Raw genomic sequence first — 26,394 nt, 5'->3', positions numbered from 1 at the left:
CGGCGGTGGGAAAAGCATGACGGCAACGGATCTAACGACGATGAGACTGACCGCGTCCCTCTCTTCCTCGCGGGTCCTCCTCCTTCTCGGCGACCATGATGGCGGCACGGTGAAACGCTAACGGCAGTGACACTCCTCCAACTTCCTTCAACTCGCAGACTCCCTATTTCTCTTGGGTTGACGTCGATGGCGACTTGGCAACGGCAGAACTTCGGCGGCGAGGCGTGGAGGCAGCAACCCCTTCTGTCGTTCTCTCTTTTTTTCTGTCTGGGTGTATCTGTGTATGGTGTGAGTTTTGAAAAGAAGGGGGGCTGTGGTTGATGAGGAAGAGTGGAAGTTGTTTAGTAATTTAGGGTTAGGGTTAGGTAGGAGGAGTAAGGGTAATATTGGAATTTTGATAAAATTAAAGAGTAGGATATTAATAATAGAAAAAAGAAGCTTGGGACATTACAATCCCCACCATCTGTAAGCAGTATACCACCACAATCCCCACAGATATTTTCACAACTCGTGGGCAGTAAACAACCATGATTTTCACGTTCATCGCGACACTAGACAAGCAGTACACCACCACGATCCTTGCCAGGTCAAAACTCACATTCATAACCACAACTTTTTAAAATCTTGACCCAGAGTAAGTGGGACTAAGCCACAACCCTTGCGTACTGCCTAGGTATTTCAAATCACAAATCTCTTCTTCTTTTAAAACCAATACCACCTCTTTGTGACATTCTCCAAAACCTTCAAATCAATTTCACTTAAAATCAATTCTTCTTTCAAAAGACAAAGGAAAATCATTTATTAGTTAAACCCCTTGGCAAGGCCTCTAGACTTTAGGGGAGCGACAACCAATCTCATTTTCTTAAATTCATTAAAAATTCTTAAAATCCTATCTTCTCAATGAATCAATTAAAATGAAATTTAAACCAAAACCAAATTATTTAAACTCAAACATAATTCATTCTTTTCTTAAATAAATCAAAATAAAATAAAATAATTTTTTAATCCAAATTAACCAAAATAAAACTTCTCAAAATTCTCATAAAAATTTCGACAGCACCTCCCCTAAAACCTCGGAATTTGCCACCCTTCTCGGGTCCCATCCAAACCATTTCTCAACCTTCTTTTTAACGGGTTCAAAATCAAATCATTTCCCAATCAAAAGAAATTTAAACTTCCAAATATCACATTATTTTCGAAAATCTGACCGGTTCCAATATCAAATCATTACCAAATCTCAAATCATTTCCATAATCAAATCATTTTTAATATCAAATCATTTTTCCCATAAAACATACGGATCAGATTTTCAATAAATCATTTTCATGACAACTCAACTCGAAGAAACCAACACAGTCCAGAATTCAAGCAACCAATCCCATCAATCATAATAATTCAGCCGCAATTATCAAAACACATTCAAACACTCGATAGTCGTTTTATCACAATCCAGAGATTAATCGAACAATCACCAACTCAACCAAATCAGTCAGATAAATATTCAACTCCATCCAAAACAGTTCATTTCAATCTATAAAACTCACAAAATCATAAAAATATATTTTTCATATTAATATCGACTTATAACAATTCTTGAAAGTAAAATAAGTTTAAAAAATTGCCCTACCTCAATTCGTCAAAACTCTCAAAACCAAACGCGTCAAAGTCCCTTTTTCTTGGCCCGCAACAGCGGCAACCACAACCACAGTTTCATTCCAGTTCCACAACAACCGCAGCAACTCTAATCGCTACATGCAACCTCAAAAACTCAATCCTATCGTAATAACACCGCAAATTCCATAGAAACATATATCAGAAAAGCGATAAACAACTCATCGCACAAAGAAAGGAACCAAGGACGAAGCAGCGGCTGCTTCAGCGGTGGTTCCGATGAGCTCCAGCAGCGGCGGCTTCCACCGGTGACAAACCAGATGGTGGCGATAGCGGTGGTGCAGTTCGATAGCGGTAGGAGAAACTCTCTCTCTCCCCTTCTGCATGCCTTTCCCTCCTTCGAAGCCCACCGTGAAGACGGCAACAGAGCCGCTCCTTCTCTACTCCTCTATGCGTCAACGGTGGTAGCTCCTTTCGCAGTAGCTCGACAGACAGAACGACGACGGCAACCCAGCAGCAGCGGTGATGAATTGACGGCATGGGAAGCACGATGGCGTACCCTTCCTCTCGGCCTTGGCTCGCGTCACGTCATTCTCTTCTCTTCTCGTGTAGCACCAGGCGCGACGGCTGCGGCAGCAGGATGCAGTGTGGTGGTGACGACTGGGTGCGGTCTGGCCTCCCCCTCCTCTTCTCTTCTTCCTCCTTCCCCTCTGCTCTCTCAGATCTCTTTCTTTTCCGTTTCTATGTGTATGTGTTAAGGAAAAAAAGGGAGAAATGACAGCTAGGATTAGGGGGAAAGGGTGAGCAAGCCAATTTGTAATCACCTCATTAGGCTATGTATAAAACCATTCTTTTGCATTTTCCTCAAGAGAGAATGGGAAAGCGAACACTAGAATTTCGACTTCATCATACCCATGCCATCTAGTTGTTGAGCAAGCCACTTGGAAGTCCTTTAAGTGCTTAATTGGCTCCTCCGCCGGCAAACCATGGAACTTGGGCAGTAGGTTAATCAACTCGATTTTGAGTTCAAAATTAACATCCAAATCGGGGTACCGAACTTGGAACGGTTGAAAGGTGATGTCTGGAGCCCCTGCTTCCTTGAGAGTGATCCTCCATGGTGCCACCATGTCATCATCACCTATATTACTTAAGGAGGTGCTAGAACTACCTATAGAAGAATATGATGTTCCCTCATCGAATGTAGATAGAGAATCACGGTTCGAGGGCGATGGTGAATTGGGTTGCTCGTGAAGAGATTCCGATTCACTATGAACAAATGCTAACCGACGCTGAACTTGCCTAATATGAGTTGAAGTTCTTTTGATCTCAAGGTCGAACGGGGCTAAGCTCGGATTCGGAAGTGACCATGCCATTCAACTTAGGAATCATGGAAGTCATGCAATTATTGTAAACAAAAGGGAACTACTAAAAAAAAGAAACAATTAACAACTAACAACTAACAACAACTACCAAAAACAAAGAGAATCATAACTATTAGCAAGAATCAGATAAATAAGCAAGAAACAAACTATTCACAGTATTCACATATTTACAACAACCAACCAAATGACACATATTGTAAAGTCTCCGACAATGGTGCAAAAAACTTGATGCTTGCTAGACACCAGTTCAGAATTTCACAAGTTATAAAACTTAACTACATTGCAAGTATAGTTCCAAACCAATGAATACTCTCAATCAAAGTTTAGAGAGGTTGCACAAAAATCAAATCAATTACCGGGAGTTGAATCCTGGGTCATTTCCCTTGGACTTGCAATCATATGCATTTAGGTTGATTGTGGAGTTTGGGGGGTTTGAATGTAATTGCAAAAACGAGCAGCTAACAAGTAGATTGCTAAGGAGTAAAGTCAATAAGCAAGTAAACAATTAACTAAGCAAGCATGGAACTACAATAGCTAAAATTAAAAGATAACTACACTAAGAAGCAATTAAATGGAATTATAAATTATCAAAGGAGTGAGCTAATAAAAGAGATATCAAGCAAATGATTAAAGGACCTTGGCTAGGGTTGAGAGTCTAGGATTCTTATCCTTGTTATCAACCACAAACATGGTAATTGTGAAGAGTTAATATCCTACTTAGTCGACCTCTAAACATTAAAAAAAATCAAATAGGCATAATTGATCTCAATCCACAAATCCTAACCAACTTACCAATTAAGTTTAGTAAAAAGTTAGCGTTAGTGAAAACCAAATCAACTAACAACCCTAATTACTCAACCCCAAGCCAAGAATTTAAAGTTCTACTCCATAATGAAAGGAAGCATTTCAACAAACATTGGGTGCAATAAAATAGAACATTACCAATTGTAAGAATTAGCCAAAATGATACCTAATCACTATAAGATATCAACAATAACAACTCAATTAAGCATATATGGAACATAAAAACATCAATTCATTAATAAAAATTTAAAATTCACAATGTTCATGAACTAGGAAAATAGCAAAATATCTCAAGAGTAACTCAAAAGAAATTCTAAGTAAAACTAAGGTAGGAGAGCAAATAAACTGAGGCAAAACTACAACTAAACAAAATCAAAATTCAGAACTAGATGCATGATTTTTGTAGAACCTTAGAAAACTTAGAGAGAAAAACTAAAAATAAAACCTAGAACAAAACCTAGCTAAAAATTGTAAAATAAAGTGTGTAGTCTCTTGTGTGTTTGCCTCCCCTTGGATCTTGGCCTCCCATCCTCATAAGAGAGCTGGGTTGGGCCCAAAATCGTTGTCACATGCTTCCTTTAAGTGAGGCATGAACTGTACATCATACGTACACACATATTGGAAAAGATGCGTACACACAAGGATCTGGGAGACTACAGGGAGAACAAATGGTGCTTCATCTCGGACATGCAGAAGGTAAGGATGATATTGACATACGTTAATACAATCTGAGTATCGATTTGATTTAATGAATATTTTTTAAGGGACTATTTTGATTTAATGAACTTCTTTAAAGGACTAAATTGACTAAGTATCTTTTCGTGTGTTGTCTCCTCTGCAGGGTTTAATCCCTGCCGTTCAAGAGGTGTTTCCAAGGGTCCATCATCGATTCTACGTGTGGCATTTGTGGCGTAATTTCTCAAAGCAGTGGTCAAGCACTGAGATGAAAGATCTGGTGTGGGAATGTGCAAGGTTGAGGACAACTAATGAGTTTAATAGAAATATGAACAGAGTTAAGTTGATAAATGAGAAAGCTTGGGAGTATCTTGACAAGTGGCCGAAAGATGCATGGACTAAGGCACATTTCAGTGAGGTTCCGAAGGTGGATAACATATGCAACAACGCATGTGAGTCGTTCAATGCCAAAATCAAGCACGAAAGGAGCAAGCCGATCCTGACATTAGCTGAGGAAGTTAGAAGGATCATCATGAAGAGCATGATTGACAATAGGAAGAAGTTACAGAACTATCAAGGAATTCTTCCCCCTGTTCAGCAGAGTAGACTGGAAGCAATGATAACCCTGTCTAGTCATTGGACTCCTCAGTGGTGTGGGGATGAAAAAGAAGAATTGTACGAAGTGAATGGCTGGCCAAATAATATGGTTGTTGACCTGGGAAAGCGCACATGCACTTGTAGGTTTTGGCAACTAACAGGTAACAATTTTAACACTTATATAAGTTTCCTTCAGTCATGTTACACGTTTTAATTAACAATTTAACTTGTTTGAAAAGGTATGCTGTGTATGCATCAATATCAGCCATACAGGATAAGAATGACAAAAAGGCTGAAGAGTACTGTCATGAATGGTTGAAGATGGATGCGTACAGGAGGACTTACTGTTTCAATGTCAATCCGGTAAAGGGACAGGATCTACGGGGAAAAACACCACATCCTGCTCCTGTCCCACCCCCATTTAAACAGAAACCTGGAAGACCGACAAAAAAAAGAAGAAGAGAGAAGGATGAACAACCAATTGGGTCAAAGACAAAGATGAAAAGAAAGTACAACCCAATCATATGCATGTTCTGTGGTGAGGTTGGCCACAACAAAAAAAGCTGTGCAAAGAAGAAAGACTTTGATGCTGAGAAAAATGCCAGGCAGATGCAGCTACAACTAGCAGTTGTTGCTCTTGCTGCAGATGGTGCTAACCCTGAAGTGAATGTTGTCCCTGTAGAACATGATACTGCTCCAGAAGCAATACAACCATTGCCTTCACTTCCAGCACCCATCCAACCCCCTACAGAGATTGACATCAGCCAATCTGAGAGCATTCTACCAACCCAAGCTACACAACAGGTTGTATACTCTCATGACTCAAGTGTAAGAAAAATATTTAATTTTGTTTTATAAACTAACAAGTACTTTTGGTATTGGCTTATTTAGGATGAAGTTGTAGCTAGGCCACCTAAATTACAGGTGATTAAAGCAAAAGCAAGAGCTAGATCCTCCCCTACACCTACTGCAGCTGCACCAGTGGCTATCTCGGCTGAGACCATCAAAGGGACAAGTTCTGCAACTGCTAAGAAGCTGGCCAACTTTATGACTTTTGTGCCTACTCCAGGCTTCAAGCACCCAAGGAAGAATGATAAACCACATTGATTAGAAAGCAATGTTTGGGGCTGCTTTAGTTTTTTTGTATAAGGCAAATGAAATACCATATTAAACATTGTGGTTATTGTAATCTGAAACTTGTATCTGCCCTTCTCTTTTGGTGTAGCCTTCATTTTTAGGATTGGATACCTTATGAATTTGTTGTGGTACTAATCTTCCAGACAATGTGACAATTAGCCTTGAATGGCAGCACAATGCTATGACTACTTACTTTGATTACTTATCCTATTTATGACTTAATCTTATAGCAACAGTGATATTGATTAGTTTGCAATATTCCACAATGCCAGTAATTGAGAGTTTGGAGTTAGTCATAAACAGCACTAATCAAACATCTATTCTCATTCAATCGATCCAAATCGATACACCATTACATTTCAACAGGATTGTGTTTACTTGGAAGTACGTATCAAACAACAAAGGATCACATTAATCACAACTATCACAAACATGAAAATTATTAGCAATTTCAAAGATCTAACTTCACCTTCCAAGCTACCCAATCTCCATGCCACCTTCACCCTCCATTCATCATACTCACTTTCAACCTGCAATTCAATTCTAGAATCTTCCTTTGTACCACCTTCAACCACTACTTCATAGTCATCATCACCAACCCAATTAAAGTAATTACAGTGACTGCCCTTCTACAAATTGATAAATCAGAGAAGAAAACAATGAATGACACCCAATAACACAGAACAAGATGAAAAACTTCAACTTTTTCAACACAACTTACCCGGTACCTTGGACATGCATAGAATAATCTATTTGGGTTCTCTACTGTCCCAAATTTTTTTATCACAGCCTTCAACTTGCAGAAACATGCTTCCTCGTGAGTCTTCCTCCTCATTCGCATTGAAGCACTGGAACCGTTACTGTCGTGCGATCGAAGAGATACACCACCACTACAACCTCCATTTCCTGTCTCCATCCTCCCAGCGACCCAACAATTCTAGCATCTACCCAACTATGTGACCATATGATTCTAGACCGCGACTTATTTATCATCGCATTTAGGATTAAGGTTCATCATCCAAGGGACTGATTTGATTTCTTTAAACGAACTTACCTTGTCAGCAACCCCAGCATCCACGTAGGCGTTAACCACCCAGGCACTTAACGAATCACGTCACCCAACGTTAGCCAGCTCAGCGGACGAGATGACGGAAGGACTAATGTGGTCTTGTCCGTCATCTTTCGAGGATGATTTTGATTAACTTTATCATTCGGGGACTCATATGGAGATCGAGGTATCTTTCAGGGATGATTTTGACTATTAACTCTATATGAATTAGTTTTGGAAGAAAAATTATTAATCTCTTATATCTAAGAGCACACCAAATGAGGAACTTTCTTAAATTTCCATTTATAACCATCATAAAATTAAAAAAAAAACTTTATATGAGCTTTTGCATCATAAAAGAGAATAGAAACTAAAGATTTTTCTTTCTTCTCTAATAAAAAGGACCAACTTTAATTTTTATTGTGGTTCTTTGTATTATAGACCAATTTTATTATAGTCTTACCATATTTAATTAATTGAAATAAAGATATGTTAATTTAGTTGCTAATTCTTTTTATAATGTGTTATAATATGTTATTCAAAATTTAGTTTGAACAAAAATGACAATTATTTTTGCAATACTATTATTAAAATTTACAGATTTGAAAATAAATTATAATGAAATATGTTTGTGAATTTTGATTGTGGTTGCATGGAAAATAAATAATTAATTATATAACAAAAAATTGAAAATTAAAATTACAAAAGTTTTGTGTGTTCGAATTTTGAAACGTATTTGGTATTAAAAAATTTTGATTTGGATTTTTAAAATTTGAAAGTTGAGTCGGTTGGGTATTTCGAATTTTAAGAAAAATTTTAGGTAACTGACACAAAAAGGTTGAATTGATTTCGAATTTGGACCAAATGGCAACCAAAATATGAGTAGCTTTTGTTTTGAAAAAATATTAGAGAATTTAAAAGAGCTTGTGTAAATTGAGGCTGAGTGTAAGTAGTATTTATAGAGTAATAATAAATTAAACTTTATTATTATAACGAATTATAGCCATGGTTTTGAAAACCAAATCGAACCGGCTGGTTCAACTAGAAAAATTGAAAAATCGGTCACCTAGTCAGTCCGGGTAAGGTCAGAAATCGTCTGGTAAAAACCGGTAAGAAAATCGGTCGAGCTGAGAGAACCGTTCGATTTTTTAGCGGTTTTTGGTTTGGATATTAAACTACTAAACGGCGTCGTTTTGAAGGTAAAAAAAAAAAAAAAGAGAAGCTAAACGCAACGAACCCTAATCCTAATCTCAGTCTCACACTCTCACAAGAGAAAGCACAGCATAGCCACCACGGGCAGAAGAGAAAGCACCCACGGGCCACAATCGAGCAGCCCCTCTTCGCTGTCGCATAGCCACCACCATCGCCACTGCATCCCACCGCCATCGCCACCGCATCCCACATCCCACAGCCCCTCTTCGCCGTCCCACAGCCCCTCTTCGTCGTCGCCGAGCTCCCCTCCTCGTTCATCGTCATCGAGCTTGCCTCCTCCATCGTCGTCGCCGAGCTCGCCTCCTCCATCGTTGTCGCCAAGCTCGCCTCCTCCTTCGTCGCCATTACTCGCCGCCGGTAATACTCTGTTCTTATTCGTTTGCGCCTTCCACCTCACCTCCTGTTTAATCGTCGCCTCCTCCTTCCACCTCGCTGCCTTCTGATTTTCTGTGCTTGATTTTATGATTTATTAGCTTGCGATTTGTTCATGATTTGTTATCTGTGCTTGATTTTATAATTTTTCTGTTCATGATTTGTTATCTGTGTTCATGTTTTGTTATCTGGATTCATGATTTGGTATCTGTTCATGATTTGTTATCTGGATTCATGATGAGGTCATCAGAAAAATTCTGTTTGAGTTGCTGTTCATGATTTGGTATCTGTTCATGATTTGTTTTTGAAACGTATTTGGTATTAAAAAATTTTGATTTGGATTTTTAAAATTTGAAAGTTGAGTCGGTTGGGTATTTCGAATTTTAAGAAAAATTTTAGGTAACTGACACAAAAAGGTTGAATTGATTTCGAATTTGGACCAAATGGCAACCAAAATATGAGTAGCTTTTGTTTTGAAAAAATATTAGAGAATTTAAAAGAGCTTGTGTAAATTGAGGCTGAGTGTAAGTAGTATTTATAGAGTAATAATAAATTAAACTTTATTATTATAACGAATTATAGCCATGGTTTTGAAAACCAAATCGAACCGGCTGGTTCAACTAGAAAAATTGAAAAATCGGTCACCTAGTCAGTCCGGGTAAGGTCAGAAATCGTCTGGTAAAAACCGGTAAGAAAATCGGTCGAGCTGAGAGAACCGTTCGATTTTTTAGCGGTTTTTGGTTTGGATATTAAACTACTAAACGGCGTCGTTTTGAAGGTAAAAAAAAAAAAAAAGAGAAGCTAAACGCAACGAACCCTAATCCTAATCTCAGTCTCACACTCTCACAAGAGAAAGCACAGCATAGCCACCACGGGCAGAAGAGAAAGCACCCACGGGCCACAATCGAGCAGCCCCTCTTCGCTGTCGCATAGCCACCACCATCGCCACTGCATCCCACCGCCATCGCCACCGCATCCCACATCCCACAGCCCCTCTTCGCCGTCCCACAGCCCCTCTTCGTCGTCGCCGAGCTCCCCTCCTCGTTCATCGTCATCGAGCTTGCCTCCTCCATCGTCGTCGCCGAGCTCGCCTCCTCCATCGTTGTCGCCAAGCTCGCCTCCTCCTTCGTCGCCATTACTCGCCGCCGGTAATACTCTGTTCTTATTCGTTTGCGCCTTCCACCTCACCTCCTGTTTAATCGTCGCCTCCTCCTTCCACCTCGCTGCCTTCTGATTTTCTGTGCTTGATTTTATGATTTATTAGCTTGCGATTTGTTCATGATTTGTTATCTGTGCTTGATTTTATAATTTTTATGTTCATGATTTGTTATCTGTGTTCATGTTTTGTTATCTGGATTCATGATTTGGTATCTGTTCATGATTTGTTATCTGGATTCATGATGAGGTCATCAGAAAAATTCTGTTTGAGTTGCTGTTCATGATTTGGTATCTGTTCATGATTTGTTCATGATGAAATGAGTTGCTGCTTCATGATTTTGGTTGCTGAATTATTTATTTGTTCATGCTGGATTACATGATTTTGGTTGCTACTTCATGATTTTAGTTGCTGCTTCATGTTTATCTAGATTACATGATTTTCTGAAGTTATTTTCTGGTCTTTGATTTTCTGATTGTTACAGATGGAACAATCACAAAGTAACCCACAGCCACAAGATAATGTTGTTCAAGATTCTCAAACTGGTTCATCCAGAGGTAAATCTGATCCAGCTTGGCAATATTTTATAGTGAAGTATGACAAAAATAACAAGGCTCAATATACATGTATTTTCTGCTTGAATACTTACAATGGAGGGGGATATATAGAATGAAATATCATCTTGCAAAAATTCCTGGACAAATTAAAGTTTGTAACAAAGTAACTGAAGATGTTGAACTTCAATTCAAAAGGCTTTCGGAGGAAAACAAAAAAAATAAGGCAGAAAATTATGAAGTTGTTTGTGAACCTCTAATAATAAACTTTGATATTTGAAGTTGTTTGTGAACCTCTAATATTAAGTTATGGATAATTTATTATGTGAAATTTTAAATTTTATTAAGTTAGAAATTATTGAATTTATATATTTAAAATTATTTTTAGGTTTTTTAATAATTTTATTTAATATTTTATTAAACCGGTTCAACCCCGATTGAACTCCGGTCGAACCAGTGAACCATTGAACCAGTGACCTCACCGGTTTATTGATCGGTCCGGTTTTCGCAACCTTGGTTATAGCTCAAATGGCATAATCTTTCTATACTCACATAGAGATTGCGGGTTCGTATTTGTCACAACAAAAAAGTATTATTCTTCCAATGCATAAAGCAAGTTCTAATTACACTTGTGTTACATTTCAAAAAAAAAAATTACACTTGTGTTAAAACAGAAACTCTATTTTTCTACCGTCGTAGGTTTTCTAAGATTCCATGATACAAAAAATTAGTCATTTTAATGCTAATTAGCAAGATTCTGAAAATCAGTTCGAACCGAACAGTTAAATCGTCAAACCGTGAAACAGGACAAAAAACAAATCGGTTAGATATCAAAATAAAAAATTAGAAATCGTTTTTGGACCATTGAACCGGTTGAAAATTGGTCAGTCGAACCGAACTAGGATCCGGCTGGTTTTCTGAAAATTGATCTGGACACGTTTGGTTTGTGTTTAGGCTCAGATTGAAATCCACGAACCCTAAGTCCTTAACGTGCAGCAGCCAAAGCCATTTTTTAGTCTTCACCCTCATCACTCAGCCTCAGCCACTCTTCTTGTCCTTCTCCATCCAGCCGCCGTCGCAACTTCTTTCCCCTCCATCGCGTAGCCACCGTTCAAACTTCGAAGCTACGGTCCTGAACTCCGTCGCAACCTCCTGCCTCCGTCGCAACCTCTTTCACATCTGTTCTGAGCTTCCACCACCTTTGTATCGCCGTACTTCTACCGCGGTGCTCCTTTTTTGTCGCTTGTTCAAGCTTTCCTCAAGCCCTCGTTTCTGCTCCAGCTCGCTATTATCGTCACGCTTCGGCCTCTATTTTGGCTGAGCTTCCGCTGCTGTTCAGCCTTCATCTGAGTTCTCTCTCCTTCATTTGAAACCCTGAATCTCTGTTTTGTTCATTTTTTTTATATAAGTAATTTCTTGCTTATCTCTGTTTTGAGTTTTTTTAGGTTTTTTAAACCAATATAATTTAGTTTGTTCGCTCATGATTAATGATTTAATTGCAGACTGATTTTTATTATCGATGATGAATAATGAGCATTATTGAATATTATTGATTTGTTCTTGTTATGAGTAATGATTTTTTTAGGTTTCTCTATTATGAGTAATTTAGATTATTTTATTTTACAATCATTATGGAATTGTTCTTGTTGTTCAGATGTATTTTTTTATTTAATTGTTCAGTGTTGTACTTATTATTGTTGCTGATTGTTGCTATTTGTTTTTTATGGTTTTGATTGTTGATGTTTGTTTACTGATGTGTTTGTTCTTATTGTTCTTGATTGTTGTTATTTTTTTTTATAATGATGTTTGTTTGCTATATTGCTATTTTTCATGTTGTTTTTGTATAATTTTATGCTGTGTGTAACTTAATTTTTTACATTCTTTGTATTATGTTTTGATTATTTAATTGTTAAAGAATTGCTCCTAACAAAGTTAAAAGAGATGTTTAAGAGTAATGAAGGAATTACGATTTGGGAGTGTGTGATCCGTCAAAGTAGTTGAAGGTTCTTGACTATGGCTCTTGTCTTTTGATTTTGATGATTAATAACAAATTTTAATATTTGTCTTTGATATTTGGATATTTGATATTTGAATATTTATTTAGTTTGTTCTTAGATGACATTATAACACTTTGAGTGATGTATTACTTTTAATTTGAATAATATTTTAAGGTTTATGTTAGAATATAATTATGTTTTAGTGTGCTTATTTATACTTTATTTATTATTTTATTATAAAACGATTATTTCGATTGAACTACAGTTAGACCGATTAAACTTATAAACTAATAATTAAAGTGGTCCGATCTTTTGTTCGATTTTCAAAACCTTGCTAATTTAGTAATCAAAGAGACTCTTTTATTTAAATAATTATATAAAATATATTAATTTCTAAAATGCACATGGATGAAGAAGAGGGCAAAAATAGGCGAACTATTTCCGCTGAGGCTCCCGCAAAATGGAATCGACCTCCATCCCATGTCAGGTGAAGTGTCCGCGAAATGGAAGTCAGCATGTCAGCCCATTTCTACTGTGGCGTTCGCGAAATGGCTGGTAAGTCTCATGCAAAAATTAGAGATGCTGCACTATGCGTGTAATCGAGCCATCTGAAGAACTCATATTTAGGTATTAAATTTCGCTAGGGAGTTAATGGGGTATTTATATAATGTATACAATGAACTGTTTATTTGACTCAATATGAGTTAAAAATAAAAATTATCCACATTTATTCTCATTTTAAAAATACTGTTCATTTTTGTGTTAATTACTATTGTACACATTGTACCCCAATTACATTGGTTCTCTATACTTTTTCTTAAGTATTTTATTATGACTGAAAATTCAAAAGAATAATAATAGTCAACTTTTAAAAAACAAAAAAACAAAAAAAAGTTAATACCAATAAATACGAATAATAATAACATAAACATTTATAATTATTAAAACAATAACAAATATTTTTTTCATAACTATTAAAATGATAATGATCAACTTTTTTATAAAAAAAAGTATTTTAAATTAATAATAATTTCAATTTTTAATACATCCAAATACTAAAATTTTCAAATAAATATGCAGAAATGTAAAATTGGTCCAACTGATTAAGATATTTTTCAGCATTAATTCCACTATTTTTTAATTACAATAATAATTTTTGAGTAATTTATGTTAATAACTTAATTGGGAGCTAAAATTACGTAAATGTCCAGAATAAAAATTAGTTACACATTTATTCTAAATATTTATATATACAGGGTGGACATAGTAAAAAAAATTTTTGTATATTTATTTTAAAAAAATTATATGTATTATTTTTATTTGTATGTTTTTTATTTTAGTATTATTTTTGTTCGTATATAAAAAAATTATTTGTTTTACTTTATTCGATTTATTTTTTTTTATGTTGCCCACAGAATTCCCCAACCCAACAGGTCAAGGACTAATCCGTTGCGGATTGGAGCTCCATTTAAAGGTCTGCTGCTGACTAATGGGTTGTTGCATGCACAAAACGAAATTCGAACTCCCAACACTTACTTAAGCGTACGAGCGAGCTAACCACTCGACCAACCCAAATTGATTACTTTATTCGATTTATATATCTATTTAAAACATGCATTTAACCAATTTTTAATTAAGACATATGTATAATTTTAAATTTTTAATTAATTTGTTAACGTAAATTACCCTATTTTTTTTTTAACTCACAATCTCTCTCCAACGGTTTCACTCACACTACCACCAGTGGCTAAATTTCTCCCTTGCTGTGTTTTGGTCCCCTCCTCCCCTTTTATATTGTTTCACTCCTGAAACCTCTAAGCTTAGCCACCAGCAACAACCAAAGCATGTTCGTACAGAGACTACCAATTCGCGGGCGCTTTCAACGGGTTGGGCCATTTCGCTGGTGCCGACACGCGGATGCTCCATTTCGCGGTTGCCTCCAGTGAGTTGCTTCAATTCGCATGCGTCAGTCACTTCTTTCAACATGCCGGCTCCATTTCATATTCACAGTCCAAGGCCTGACATACTGGCTTCCATTTTGCAGGCACCTCACCTGACATGGAGGTCGATTCCATTTCACGGGCGCCTCAGCAGAAATGGCCCTGCCTATTTCAGTCATCTTTTTCATCCGTGCGCATTTCAAGAATTAATGTATTTTACATAATTATTTAAATAAAATAGCCGTACCAAACACACCTTGAAGAATTAAATAATGTAAATTAACTAGTTTGTTGTTTCTTTTATACAAGTTCAATCAAGCAGAATAATTTTGATATTCTCAATTTGGCACTGAACAAAATGTGCAATAGAGTCTCTAAAGATCTCTGAGAGATGTTGCAGGAAGTAGTGAACCCAACTCAATACTTGGGAAGTTTGTATGAAACCAAATTGAATATATATAGCGCTACTACATAAATGGTTACAATCCAAATTCGATCAAAGAATATGGAGCAGTAACTTTGCTACAATAAGTTGCACACATTTATAATTATATTCATGCAGTTTCTACAGATGTTGTTAAGGATGAAAATGTGATTTGTTTCAGCAAAATGACTAATATAGAAGCATAAATAACAACTAAGTCAACAAGAAACTCACTTCTAATAGGTAACTTAAATCACAAAGTTAACTTTTTTATTGGTACATAAAGAAGTGGAAGTTATCCCAAAACCAAGAGTTATTCAGTTCCTGCTAACAAAATTACAACACTTATGGTTCAATACTTCAATCACAATGTATTTCTTGACACATTTTCATGATGCTGCAAACTTTGAAACAAACCTTTTTCAAGGACCCAATCTTCAATCATTGCTTGAGATGTCACAGGTTGATCAGAAGGTAAAAGATGCCCTGCCCCTAACACCACAACATTAGTGAGTGACTTCCATTGTTGGACATAGCCAGCAAGCTCTCCGTTCACCTTCCATATCTTCCTCTCTGCATTCAAAAAATCCTCAATCTCTTCCCACTTCTTCGTCTTCACCCACGCCTCGACCTGAACCACTCCATCCTGAATATCATGCTGACCTTGATATAACAACACCCTAGTGTTCCTCACCAATTCCTCTACCATGTACTTCACACTCTTCATCACATCAGCATGTAACACGGCGCCAACCACATCGCTGCATCCTTCAAACACAAGTGACTCATTCTTCACCCCTAAGGCCTTCTTAGCTTCGACATTGTTCAAGAATTTATCAACTACATCATCGCCATAGGGCTTTTTCCTTGTGTAATCAAACAAAGTAGCCAACCCTGTTACATTCCTCAACTTTCGCAAAACCACATTCCTTGCATCAGTTGCAGCGCTCCAATTCCCAATCTGCGCTAACCTAACTGCTTCCAATTGATCCTTCTCCAACTCATTCCTCTGCCTCTCATTGATCAAACCAATATAATAAGCATTAACAGCATGAGTAACCACTTGTGTAACAGGGTCAGTCAACCCATCTCCAATAGCCAAACCAGCCAAATTCACTCTCTTAGAACCGCGCAGCCGTGAATTCTCCTTCAATATATAGTATCCAATAGCAGGAACATACTTTCCAGCATAACTTTCACCAGTAATATAAATAGGACGGTTCTTGAAAACAGGATCAAGCTCAACAAACCTTGTTATAGCAGCAAAGAGATGCTTTGCAACACCATTTTGATCAGTTGGGATTTCTTGTGTTGTTGCTGCCACACTGAATCCAGAACCAATGGGGTTATCAAGAAAGAGGAGGCCAAAGATCCTGTTCCAAGCACCAGGGTTTGGGTGAAGTGTAAGGGGTGATTCATCAGTGAGAGTCCATGGTCCAAGCTCATAGAAGTTGCCAATCATGGAGGAGCATCCGGGGCCACCTTGGAGCCAAATGAGAAGAGGGGTTTGGGAGAGAGGTAAAGTTGAGTTATGAGCTTCATAGAAAGCATAGAAGATAGCAGAGGAAGATGATGTACTGACTGGGAGGTAACCAGATTTAGTAGGAAGAGCTTCTTTTGGGAATGGATTGTTTGGATTTGAAGAAGCTGAGAGTGAGACTAAGGAGTAGAAGATAAGGATCGTGATGATGGAGAAGAAGGGGGTAGTTGACTCCATTTGCTTTGTGCTCTTCACTCTCCAACTGTGCAGAAAGAGCAGTGTGAGGCTATTTGTTTGACTTTTTCAGAGATGGATCTGCATCTGCTCCTAGATTATCTACTTACGTGTCAGAATCAGATGCAATTATGCAAAAGAAAATAAAAATGATCTTTATTTTATGTCCTTCAACCTGCTTTATCTGTTGGTGGTGTTCAGCCTGAGAGATTCTTTCTCAAAACAAATCATCAATTAGCAACGTGCAATAAACATGTAACAATATAAAAGTTAAATTAACCTTAACACATTAATATTTTTTAAGTTTAAAAGTAACCTGTATTAACGTAGAAAAGAGAGAAATTGAAGTAAAATATAAAAATCATCATTTTGCCAAAGAAAAAGAAAAAGAATCTCCACCCCACAGGCTGCACCTCCAATTTCATCTGTTAAGGCCTAAGGGAGAATGTTTCACATAAGGTTAGGGTTCCCAGCACCACCCACACCAACAGGTATTCATTCCGCATCCGCTCGAACTCGATCGGAACGAGTTGGCAACCGGTCAACAGCGTGTAAGGCCAGAATCTGGCCAACTCTTTCTGCTCAGTGTCATTGAACTACCAATTTAATTTGCTAATAATACATAATAATATTTAATATTATAAAATATAAAAGACTAAATATTATGTTTGAATAAAACAATTTACTTTTTATAAATTTAATTAAATATAGTCAAGTTAAGAGATTTAAGATGCAAATTAGATTCAAATTGAGAGTTTAAATCCACAAATAAGAATAAAATGGAATTTAAATCTTATCCTATCCTATCAATTATCACCCCTAAATAGGTGTTAGTAGCTTTATCCCAAAATGAAATACTAGAAGAATAAATATTCTGCAAACATACCATCTGTTGCTTTTCGAATTATATCATGATCATGAAAACGCACATCAATCGCACCAAGGATAATAATTTGAACAATTGACTTTTGTTTAGTTATCTAATATCTATAACAATCAACAATCCACCATGCGAATAAGTTACCACACAAAAAAAAACAAGGAACAAAATTATTGAAATAAACTGTGATACTACATAAACTCTGATTGAAATATGTAATGCATCCACAAGAATGACAAACTCCAGATCCCACAAGAAAATTGCTTTTAAGTTAACTTCATATTCCAATCTTCCACTCACATGCAAAATCAATCAGGATCTGGTTTGTCGAGAAAAAGGAGGGCAAAGACTCTGTTCCATGCGCCTAAGTTGGGTCGAAAAGTGACTTGTCAGAGAAAGTCCATGGTTCCAACCTCATAAGGTTGCTAAGCATAGAGGAGCAGCTAGGGCTGCCTTGGATCGGGTTTAAGAGACCCTATTATCCTGAGGTTGAGATGCGTGTAATTGAGTCTCAATCGGTGGCTCTGGTTTGTATCCCATATCAGGTTTAGAGGCCTCTTCTGATTCAGGTTTTGATTCTGAAACCAAACCTTGATCTTGCTCTTGTTGCTTCTGCTGCAAACTTTGATTATCGTCCTCAATTGGATTATCTAAGTTAACCAGACCTTCAGCATGATCTTGTGATTGTAACTGCTCCTCACATTGGTTTGTGTTTGTGTCTAGCTTTATTTTCCGAGGCCTCCCTCTCCCCCTACCACTCCCCTTGCCTCTACCTCGACATGTACCATCACCTCTACCTCCGCTGATGCCTCTACCTCTACCTCTACCTCTCCCCCTACCCCTACCCCTACCCCTACCCCTACCCCTAGAATTCTGCTGATCTTGATCATCTTTCTGTAGCTGCTTATCTTGATCATCTGTTTGCAGTTGCTGCTCAGAATGGTTTGCATCTTGATCTATTTTACGAGGCCTTCCCCGACCACAACCTCTACCTCTACCTCTACCTCGACCTAGACCTAGACCTAGACCTAGACCTAGACCTAGACCACTACCAGTGCCTCTGCCACTGCCTCTGCCTCTGCCTCTGCCACGACTATACTCCCTTGGGTTGTTTGCATCAGTCTCTGACTTACGGGGCCTTCCTCTGGGACGCTTAGCTGGACGATGCTCAGCATTTCCAGACACTGGATTCTCATATGCTTGATTCCCATGCAGCGGCTGATCATTATGAACATTCTCAGGAGCTAACATAGCTTTGTTTTTAAACATTGTTGGTTCCTTGTGCCTTCCTTGACCTGCAACTTGAACTTGAGGAGATGACTGCCACTGCTTCTTGATAATATTTACCTTGGGCTTTTGTGCATCAAGAATAAGGTCACGTAACGGTAAAAATGACTCCTCTTGATCGTCTGCAACTGGCATAGATTTCAGGTGCCTCCCTCTGCATTGGCGCTTTGGAGAATGCTTCTCAGGATCACCAGATATTGAGTTCCCATCTTGCTTTTGTTCAGGAACATCCAAAGAAGACATTTGTTGTTTCAATTGTCCTTCTGACAGTACACATTCTGAGCTCGGAAGATCAAGTGGCTTCTGGTAATCAATAACATTCAGCACAGTTGGGAGGGATGAACAAATTGTTTCTGGGTGCACTATGGAGTACTGTTGGCAACAAATTTTTAAAAGAATATCATCATGCCCGGCAACAAATTTTAAAAGCACATCATCATGCTCATAGTTACATGGAACAAAAAATAAGCATAAGATTATATTTCTCTGAATAATTTAAGGAACAAAGGCTGATGGTCAATAAGGCAAAAAAAATAGAATAAAACAAATTCCTGTCATGAAAGTTTAAAAAGAAATAAGGAATCAATGAACAAACATGTTTAAGAGGACTTTTAAATGTGTGGAAATTAAATCTTTTATATTGACCTATTAAAGGAAAGGTAATGATAACATGAAAGCTAGGCATATGATAAATTAGTTTTTTTGTTATGTTGACATTTTTGGTAGTTTACCCTTCTTTCTAATATTGATAAGGAAAGGACAAGGGTTGTCACCAAATGACCCAGAGTAGGGTTAAATTAGCCTCTACATAGTGGATCCAACCCTTCCAAGAACTCTGGGCAGAGTGGAAAGTTTATAGCACTAAGCTTCCCTTTATTGAAAACAGAAAGAAAGGCACAAATATATACGAAAGAAAATGCCAATTGTTCTCCAATACTGTCCTGTATAGGAAAGCTTCAAATGTCATCAAATTAACTCCAAGTACACATTATTAAATAATTTGACTTTTCTAGATTGAATGAAAGCATCGCAAATCCCAATATTGTAGCAGGGAAAGATAGGACACTTATCTTATAAAAAGCTTTCCTAAAACTCTCTAATCAAGCAAATTCTTGGATATAACGAGTAAACGAGCTCCAATAAAAGGGCACTAACAACTAACAGCCCCACCACATGAATGATAACTATCAAGTACCAACAGCACATGCCAAAAATGATAGAAACACCATAATACCTGATCCTGTGACTCCTGTGCTAGAGGCTCTGCTTCAACATATTGTTCTACAACTCCAGCCCCTTGTGATTTATTCTGCTCTCCAACCCTTTCAGCTGACTGGTCAAGTGCTTCTTCCCCCTTCTCTTCTGTCCATTTCACCACACTAATTGGCTCATTAGTCCTAACATCACCTAAATCATAAACCTGATGTTGTGCCTCATCTCTTCCCTCTTTAGGCTTATCACTCTTCTCAACCTCTTCACAGATTTTTACTCTTTTCCGCTTTCGCTCTCCACCTCCATCCATGCTATGCTGACTTCTCTTCTTTCCTCTCTTCTTCCTCTTACTCTTACATTCCTGTCTCCCCTTCCGATCACCATGTATTCCATCACCATCAACCTGTAGAACATATCTGCCACCCTCATTACACTCAATCTCCTCATCCTGGCAAAGCTTCTCTAATTGAATACCCAAAATCTTCTTATGTGCCCATGGCAAATCCTCATACTTCTTTACAATGAAATTAGAAATTTCTTCTTCAGTGGACCCTTTATTCTCATTTAGCTCCGATATTGCCCTATGTATCATCTAAAAAAAAAAAGGCACAAAAGGGGGCGAAAAATTAAAATCGAAAGAAGAACAGCATGTGCATTATGATCATTTAAATTCCAAAGAAAATAAGACACTCAATAAGAAAAATAAAAAATATTGAAAATTTGGAGAAAAGTAGGGGAAAGGAGCTACCAGTGCATAAGGAGGGTGCGTGGGGGTGTGGAAAGAAGGAAACATCTTCTTGAGACGCTGCTGAATGAGAGAGGAAACATGGCGTGTTTCGAGGGAGAGGGAGGGGTTGGATTCAGCGAGCTGAGACAAGAGAGAGTCTTTGAGGTTAGCAATGATGCGGTTTCTTCTAGAATGTTCGTTGTCGTTGGGAAGAGATTGAGGTTGAGGAGGAGAATGAGGTTTCCCGTCTTCGTCCATGATTGGTGCCAGCCGTCAAGGGACTTTGATTATTTGTGTGTGTAAAGTGCCACAGAAGTGGCGAGTAGGGGCGAATAAAGGCCGAAGCGTGAACAAAGGCCGCGAACTAGACGGAACGACCAGAGGCGATGACGAGTAGTGACTGAGTGGAGGGGTGGAGGCTGGTGTTGAAGTGAAATTGAGTGAAAAGAAATAAAAACGAAGGAAATTGAGGTGAAATTTAACTTCTATTGGTGTGTTTGGACTTTGGATAGAAGAAAAATAAGATAAAAAGATATTGAAAGATAATTAATTTACGATTTAGTTTGATAAAATTTTTATTTTTTGAAAGTAGTTTATGAAAAATAATTTTTTAAAAATTGTAGCATTTGTGTTTAGTAAAATTAAATTAAAAATGATTTTTAATTCATTAGTCAATAATAAAATTTGTATGTAATCCAATGTTAGTACTGGATAAGTTTATTAGACCATTACCCACCTATATATATTGGCTCACTCTTACAGATTACAAAAAATGGGACACATATCTCAAATAAACAACTTTTATGATTATATATCTATATTTACATATGTATATACATGTTATTATAATTTTGACTAATGTTTATGCAAGGAAAATTTTATTATTAGTTTTCATAAACCAAGTCAAGCTCTTCACATTTCAAAGAACAGATAAAAAACAACAAACAAACATAATAGATCTACAGAAAAAATACAAAAACAACTTACAAAAAATAATATAAATTGATAAAAGTTCATTATCTAATACGTGATAGAGATGTATTTGTGTTGAAATTTGTGAAGATTAGGTTGAAAAATAAAAAATATATGAAAACTGTGTTAGAATTTGTGAAGGTTAGGATGAAAAGTTAAAAATATACGAGGATTTCAATGGCAATATAACAGTAGGAAATATGTGCGAAAAAATAAATAAAATTTGGAGTAATTACACAAATCAGTCCCCAAAGATTTTAGAATCGGACATTTTAGTCCCCAAGAAAAATTAATATACAGATCAATCCCCAAGGTTTTACTCCGGCAGACAAATCAGTCCCCAGTTCATTTTTCGACAGAGTAATTACCCTGATCAATCCCCAAATATTTTAAAAACGGACATTTTAGCCCCCAAAAAAACTAATGTACAAATCAATTCCTAACGTTTCTCTCTATTAGACATAATAGTCTTTCGTTCAAAAATAAAATAAAATAAAATAATTATTATTAAATAATATTGTACTATATTTTTTGTATTTTTAAAAAAAATAATGATAAATTTATTCATTAGATTCTTATATATATATTGTCACTCAACAATAATAATAATAATTTTATTTATTATTATTATTAATTATACAATAATACTGTACTATATTTTTTGTATTTTTAAAAAAAATAATGATAAATTTATTCATTAGATTCTTATATATATATTGTCACTCAACAATAATAATAATAATTTTATTTAATTTTATTTTTTGACGGAGAACTGTTATGTCTAACAGAGAGAAATGTTGGGAATTGATTTGTACATAATGTCCGATTTTAAAATTTTTAGTGACTAATTTAAGTAATTACTCTAAAATTTGATAAGTACAAACCAGCTTTGAAAAGCTCCCGCTTAGGTACTTTCAAAAACATCCCTAACTTTTAAAAGTCACAAACACAAGCACTTGAACTTTTTAATTTACTAAACATAAGATGAGGAACACCTCTTGAAAAAACTTTGCCAAACTTAGCTTATGTTGTTTGTTTGGAAGAAAAAATGGAAGAAAAAATGAGTTAAGTTATAGAATTATGGAGTGGAACGAATTTTTTTCTTCCGTTTTCTCGCTTAAGTTGGGGAGAAAATTTGTTGGTGGCCCTTTCACTTTTTGACACTGTTGTATATTTTCCTTGACATTTTCTTTCAAAAACAAACGGGAAAACTTCATAATTCCCTCCTATTTCTTTTTTTCCGTGTTGGAACCTCCCTATTTTCTATCTAAACCAATGTTCTGAAAATCGGTTTGAACTGTCGAATCGGGAACCGTTAACAATACGGTTCGAACAAAAGGCAAAATTGCTAAATTTAAAAACCGTAGTTGAACCACTGAATCGAATGAGAACCAGTCGATCAAACCGAACTGTGACCTAGCCGATTTTTAATATTTTGCCAAAAACGCTGCGTTTTGCCCACAAATCCAAAAATGAACCCTAGCCTTCAGTTTTCAGTCTTCACCCAGCCCCCACTGTCGAGCCTCCACCCTCCAGCCCTCCACTCACCTCTCGCACTCAGTTCCCACGCCTCGAGTCTCCACCTTGAGCTTCCGGCGCAACCTCCGTCCAGCCACTGCAGCCGTCGCAAGTTCCTGGAGCCAGCTTGGAGATTCGCACAGCCCTTTCCATCGCGAAGTCATCCGTGGAAATCGCAGCCACCGCCACCACTCCTTGCCGTCGCGACTGTCTTCCTGCCGGTGCCAGCTCTGTTTTACCCTTCCACCCCAGTCACTGTCCCTGTCGCCGCCAGCTCTGCATTCTTCCCTGTCTTCCACTAACCCTAGGTATAAATCTAATTTGTTGTAATAATAATTATTGAAGTATGATTAATTCTTGGTTCTAACTTCTAAACCTTGCTGTTATTACTTGAAGTATGATTAATTGTTGCTTCTACATTCATCATTTCATTCAGCAACACCATTCGTATACAGACCGGATCAACACCCATTTGAAGCATTATTAAATGATTTTCATTTTGTGATTGATCTTTCCGTGTATGATGTGTGTATATGTGAGGCATATTGAACCCAAAATTGTTGAGTTTTATAACTACAGCTTCTCTGAATTAACATGCTGATGTGTTCTTACTTCTTAGTCAAATGAAGATTAAGCTTTATTTTTTAGGGTTTTTGTACTCTGTTTATTTAGCTCTACTTGCAAGCTGTCTTACTTGTACTTTTCATGCTTCTGCAGTTAGTTAGTGAGGACTATTTCACACAAAAAAATATTAGTTGTTGAAGGACCTCACTGGAAAATAAACTTGTGTGGCCATTCATTGACACATTATTGCACAGAGGAAAATCCATTGTTGAAGGATCTCACATGTTTGGTTCTTAGGGAAGAAGATTTTGAAGATAACAACTTCTTTATGAGGATTTGGCTGAAGAAGTTTTCTAATATTGTTTAATTTTGAGTAGTATTTGATTGTTGTTAATTTGAAACTGACTTGAAACAATTGTAAGTATTATGTTAGCATCAATGACATTGTTTATATGTTTATATCATTAATGTTACTCATTGTTGATTTCATAGTGCAAAAAATGTTCATTTTTGTCTGATTCTGTGTGCTATATTGGGCGTGTTCAGGTTTTTACATGTGTTGGGCTTACAATAAAAAAAAAAATTTGTCACATATAATATAATCATTATAGAGCAGGTCCAAGAAACCAAAAAAGATCATTATATATAATGTTTACAAGAATGAAAATTTCAATTTGTGCAGAATCTATTACTCTGTTACAGTAATGCATTATATTTAGGATGTTGTTTGTTGAGATTATTGGGTAGTGGGTTGCTGTGATATTGTGATTGGATTGTATTGTTATTGCTATGTTGTGTCTGTTCTGAAACTGATTAGTGATTTTCTAAATGTGAAATCAATCAAAAAAATTGATTTTGTGTTGTCGAAATTATTGCTAAAATGGGTTTGTTACTCTACTGCTGTTTTTTAATTTATGAGGATGCTATTTTTGAATTTTTTTTTATAGATTTATTAATTTCAGAGTTTAGGGTGATTATTTGTTGCTGTGTTTTAATTTTAAACCAGATTGATGCTTTCAAAAAATTAAGAAACCGCAAATGTTCCATGTTATTGATTTAGAGCAAGGAAATCATGAAGATGATGCTGTTGTTGGAGGTCCTGGGAGTGATGTTGATGATGGTAGTGTATTTCTCTTATGCAGAAGTCGGTGGTTCAAGACACTCTCATTTCTAATTTTTTTACTTCATTGTTTAACTGCAAAATTTGGTTTTTGATGCTTTTTAATGTTGAATTTGATTGATTCTGTGAATATTTAGACACCCTTTTGTTTATGATTCATGGAATTGAGAATTGGAATGTTTGGTACTACTCTATATGTATACTTGTTCTATGTCTTGGTGCTGAGTCTCACAAATATTCTCAATTACTTAGAGCTATGGTTTCCTTTTTGAATGGAATTTTATTTTTTCAAAAGAAATTATAGAGGATTAGGATTGTGGATTCTTTAATTGAGTGATGAATGTAAAGCTGAAGATGATGATGACAAAAGTGCTTGGAAACATATATTTTAAGAGAGTTTAAAAAAACTTGAGTTTATAAATTGATAAGATCATATAGTTTTGGTGTGTTTATTTATATTTTATTTATTATTTTATTATAAAACGATTTTTTCGATTCAATCACGGTCAAATCGATTGAACTTGTAAACTAATAAACCAGTAACTAGAATGGTTCGATGACCGGTTCGGTTTTCAAAACCTTGATCTAAACAAACACAGTGTGAATGAAAGAAAGAGAGGAAGAAAGGGAAAAAGAAACGGAGGTTTTCGTGGAAACCGGCCAGGTTCTGGTTCAGCCCGACCAGCCAATTTTTATCAACGGTTTTACATGTCTAATTAAACTGTTAATATTATCGGTTCGTAGTTAGACCAGTTTAACTGATCAATTCGGTCCGATTTTTAGAACAATGCAAAAATTAGAAATAAGAAATCATAACAAAGCCATTTTCATCAATAATCTCAAGTTTTCAACAATGATATTGAAATCAGAAATCAAAAATCATAACAAAGCCATTTTCATCAATAATTTCATAAATCAATAACAAAAATTAAAACACAATAACAAATAATCACCTTAAAAAACAGCAGCAGCAGTAGCATAACAACAAAAAATCAATAATTTCACATTCAAAAATCAAGAATAATCAGCAACAAAAATTAAAAAATAGCAGCAACAGCATAACAATACAAAATCAATGATTTTACATTCACAAATCAAGAACAATCAGCAACAAAAATTAAAAAACAGCGGCATAACAACACAAAATCAATGATTTCACATTCACAAATCACTCAAATCAGACATGCAAAAGTTAGAACAGAGCATAAAAGGAAAAAGAAACCTTGTAAACAGTGCCACTAACCTTCGACGAGGGGGGAGCATGACAGAGAGCAGGACGACGACGAGACGACGGCGAGCAGCTCGAACAGAGAAGCTGCGGGAGGATGGACGACGTGGCGAGTTAAAATAGACAACCACGGAGGGAAGAGGGAAGCTGCAGAGGCACCAACAACCACGGACAGCGGTGATGGAACCATTGAAGAAGCTAGGGTTTTAGTTATGGGTGCTTTGAACTTTGAAGAAGGGTTTTGGTTTTGGATTCCCTTTCTT

The 26,394-nt window shown here is 36.6% G+C and overlaps 2 protein-coding genes and 1 long non-coding RNA gene across 6 annotated transcripts; 1 reads left to right on the top strand and 2 right to left on the bottom strand.

Annotated features, from left to right (window-relative positions):
- On the bottom strand, positions 15,004–17,178 carry LOC107638980 (serine carboxypeptidase-like 50). Its single transcript, XM_016342381.2, has one exon. The coding sequence runs from the start codon at positions 16,624–16,626 to the stop codon at positions 15,274–15,276; it is 1,353 nt and encodes a 450-aa protein (XP_016197867.1). The 5' UTR covers positions 16,627–17,178; the 3' UTR covers positions 15,004–15,273.
- LOC107638978 lies at positions 17,348–21,178 on the bottom strand. 4 transcript variants are annotated; one of them, XR_002360728.1, is made up of 5 exons: positions 20,751–21,178; positions 20,025–20,594; positions 17,948–19,162; positions 17,858–17,916; positions 17,348–17,806 (listed from the first exon to the last, which is right to left on the bottom strand). XR_002360728.1 is itself a non-coding variant. In XM_016342379.2 (4 exons), the coding sequence occupies exons 1-3, from the start codon at positions 20,985–20,987 to the stop codon at positions 17,969–17,971; spliced, it is 2,001 nt and encodes a 666-aa protein (XP_016197865.1). In that variant the 5' UTR covers positions 20,988–21,178; the 3' UTR covers positions 17,348–17,916; positions 17,948–17,968. The 4 variants fall into 4 exon arrangements, 3 of the variants coding, with proteins under 3 accessions (XP_016197865.1, XP_020976510.1, XP_016197864.1); XM_016342379.2 differs by having other exon boundaries at positions 17,348–17,916; XM_021120851.1 differs by having other exon boundaries at positions 17,348–18,531; positions 18,568–19,162.
- LOC107638979 lies at positions 22,554–26,058 on the top strand. The gene is made up of 2 exons (XR_001619910.2): positions 22,554–23,527; positions 23,937–26,058. It is a non-coding gene; the product is annotated as an uncharacterized LOC107638979 (long non-coding RNA).

The sequence above is a fragment of the Arachis ipaensis genome, chromosome B04 (genome assembly GCF_000816755.2).
Source record: "Arachis ipaensis cultivar K30076 chromosome B04, Araip1.1, whole genome shotgun sequence".
In the NCBI taxonomy this organism is placed as follows: Eukaryota; Viridiplantae; Streptophyta; class Magnoliopsida; order Fabales; family Fabaceae; genus Arachis; species Arachis ipaensis.
Note: the sequence above shows the minus strand (reverse complement) of the source record. Positions and strands in the feature narration are given on the sequence as shown.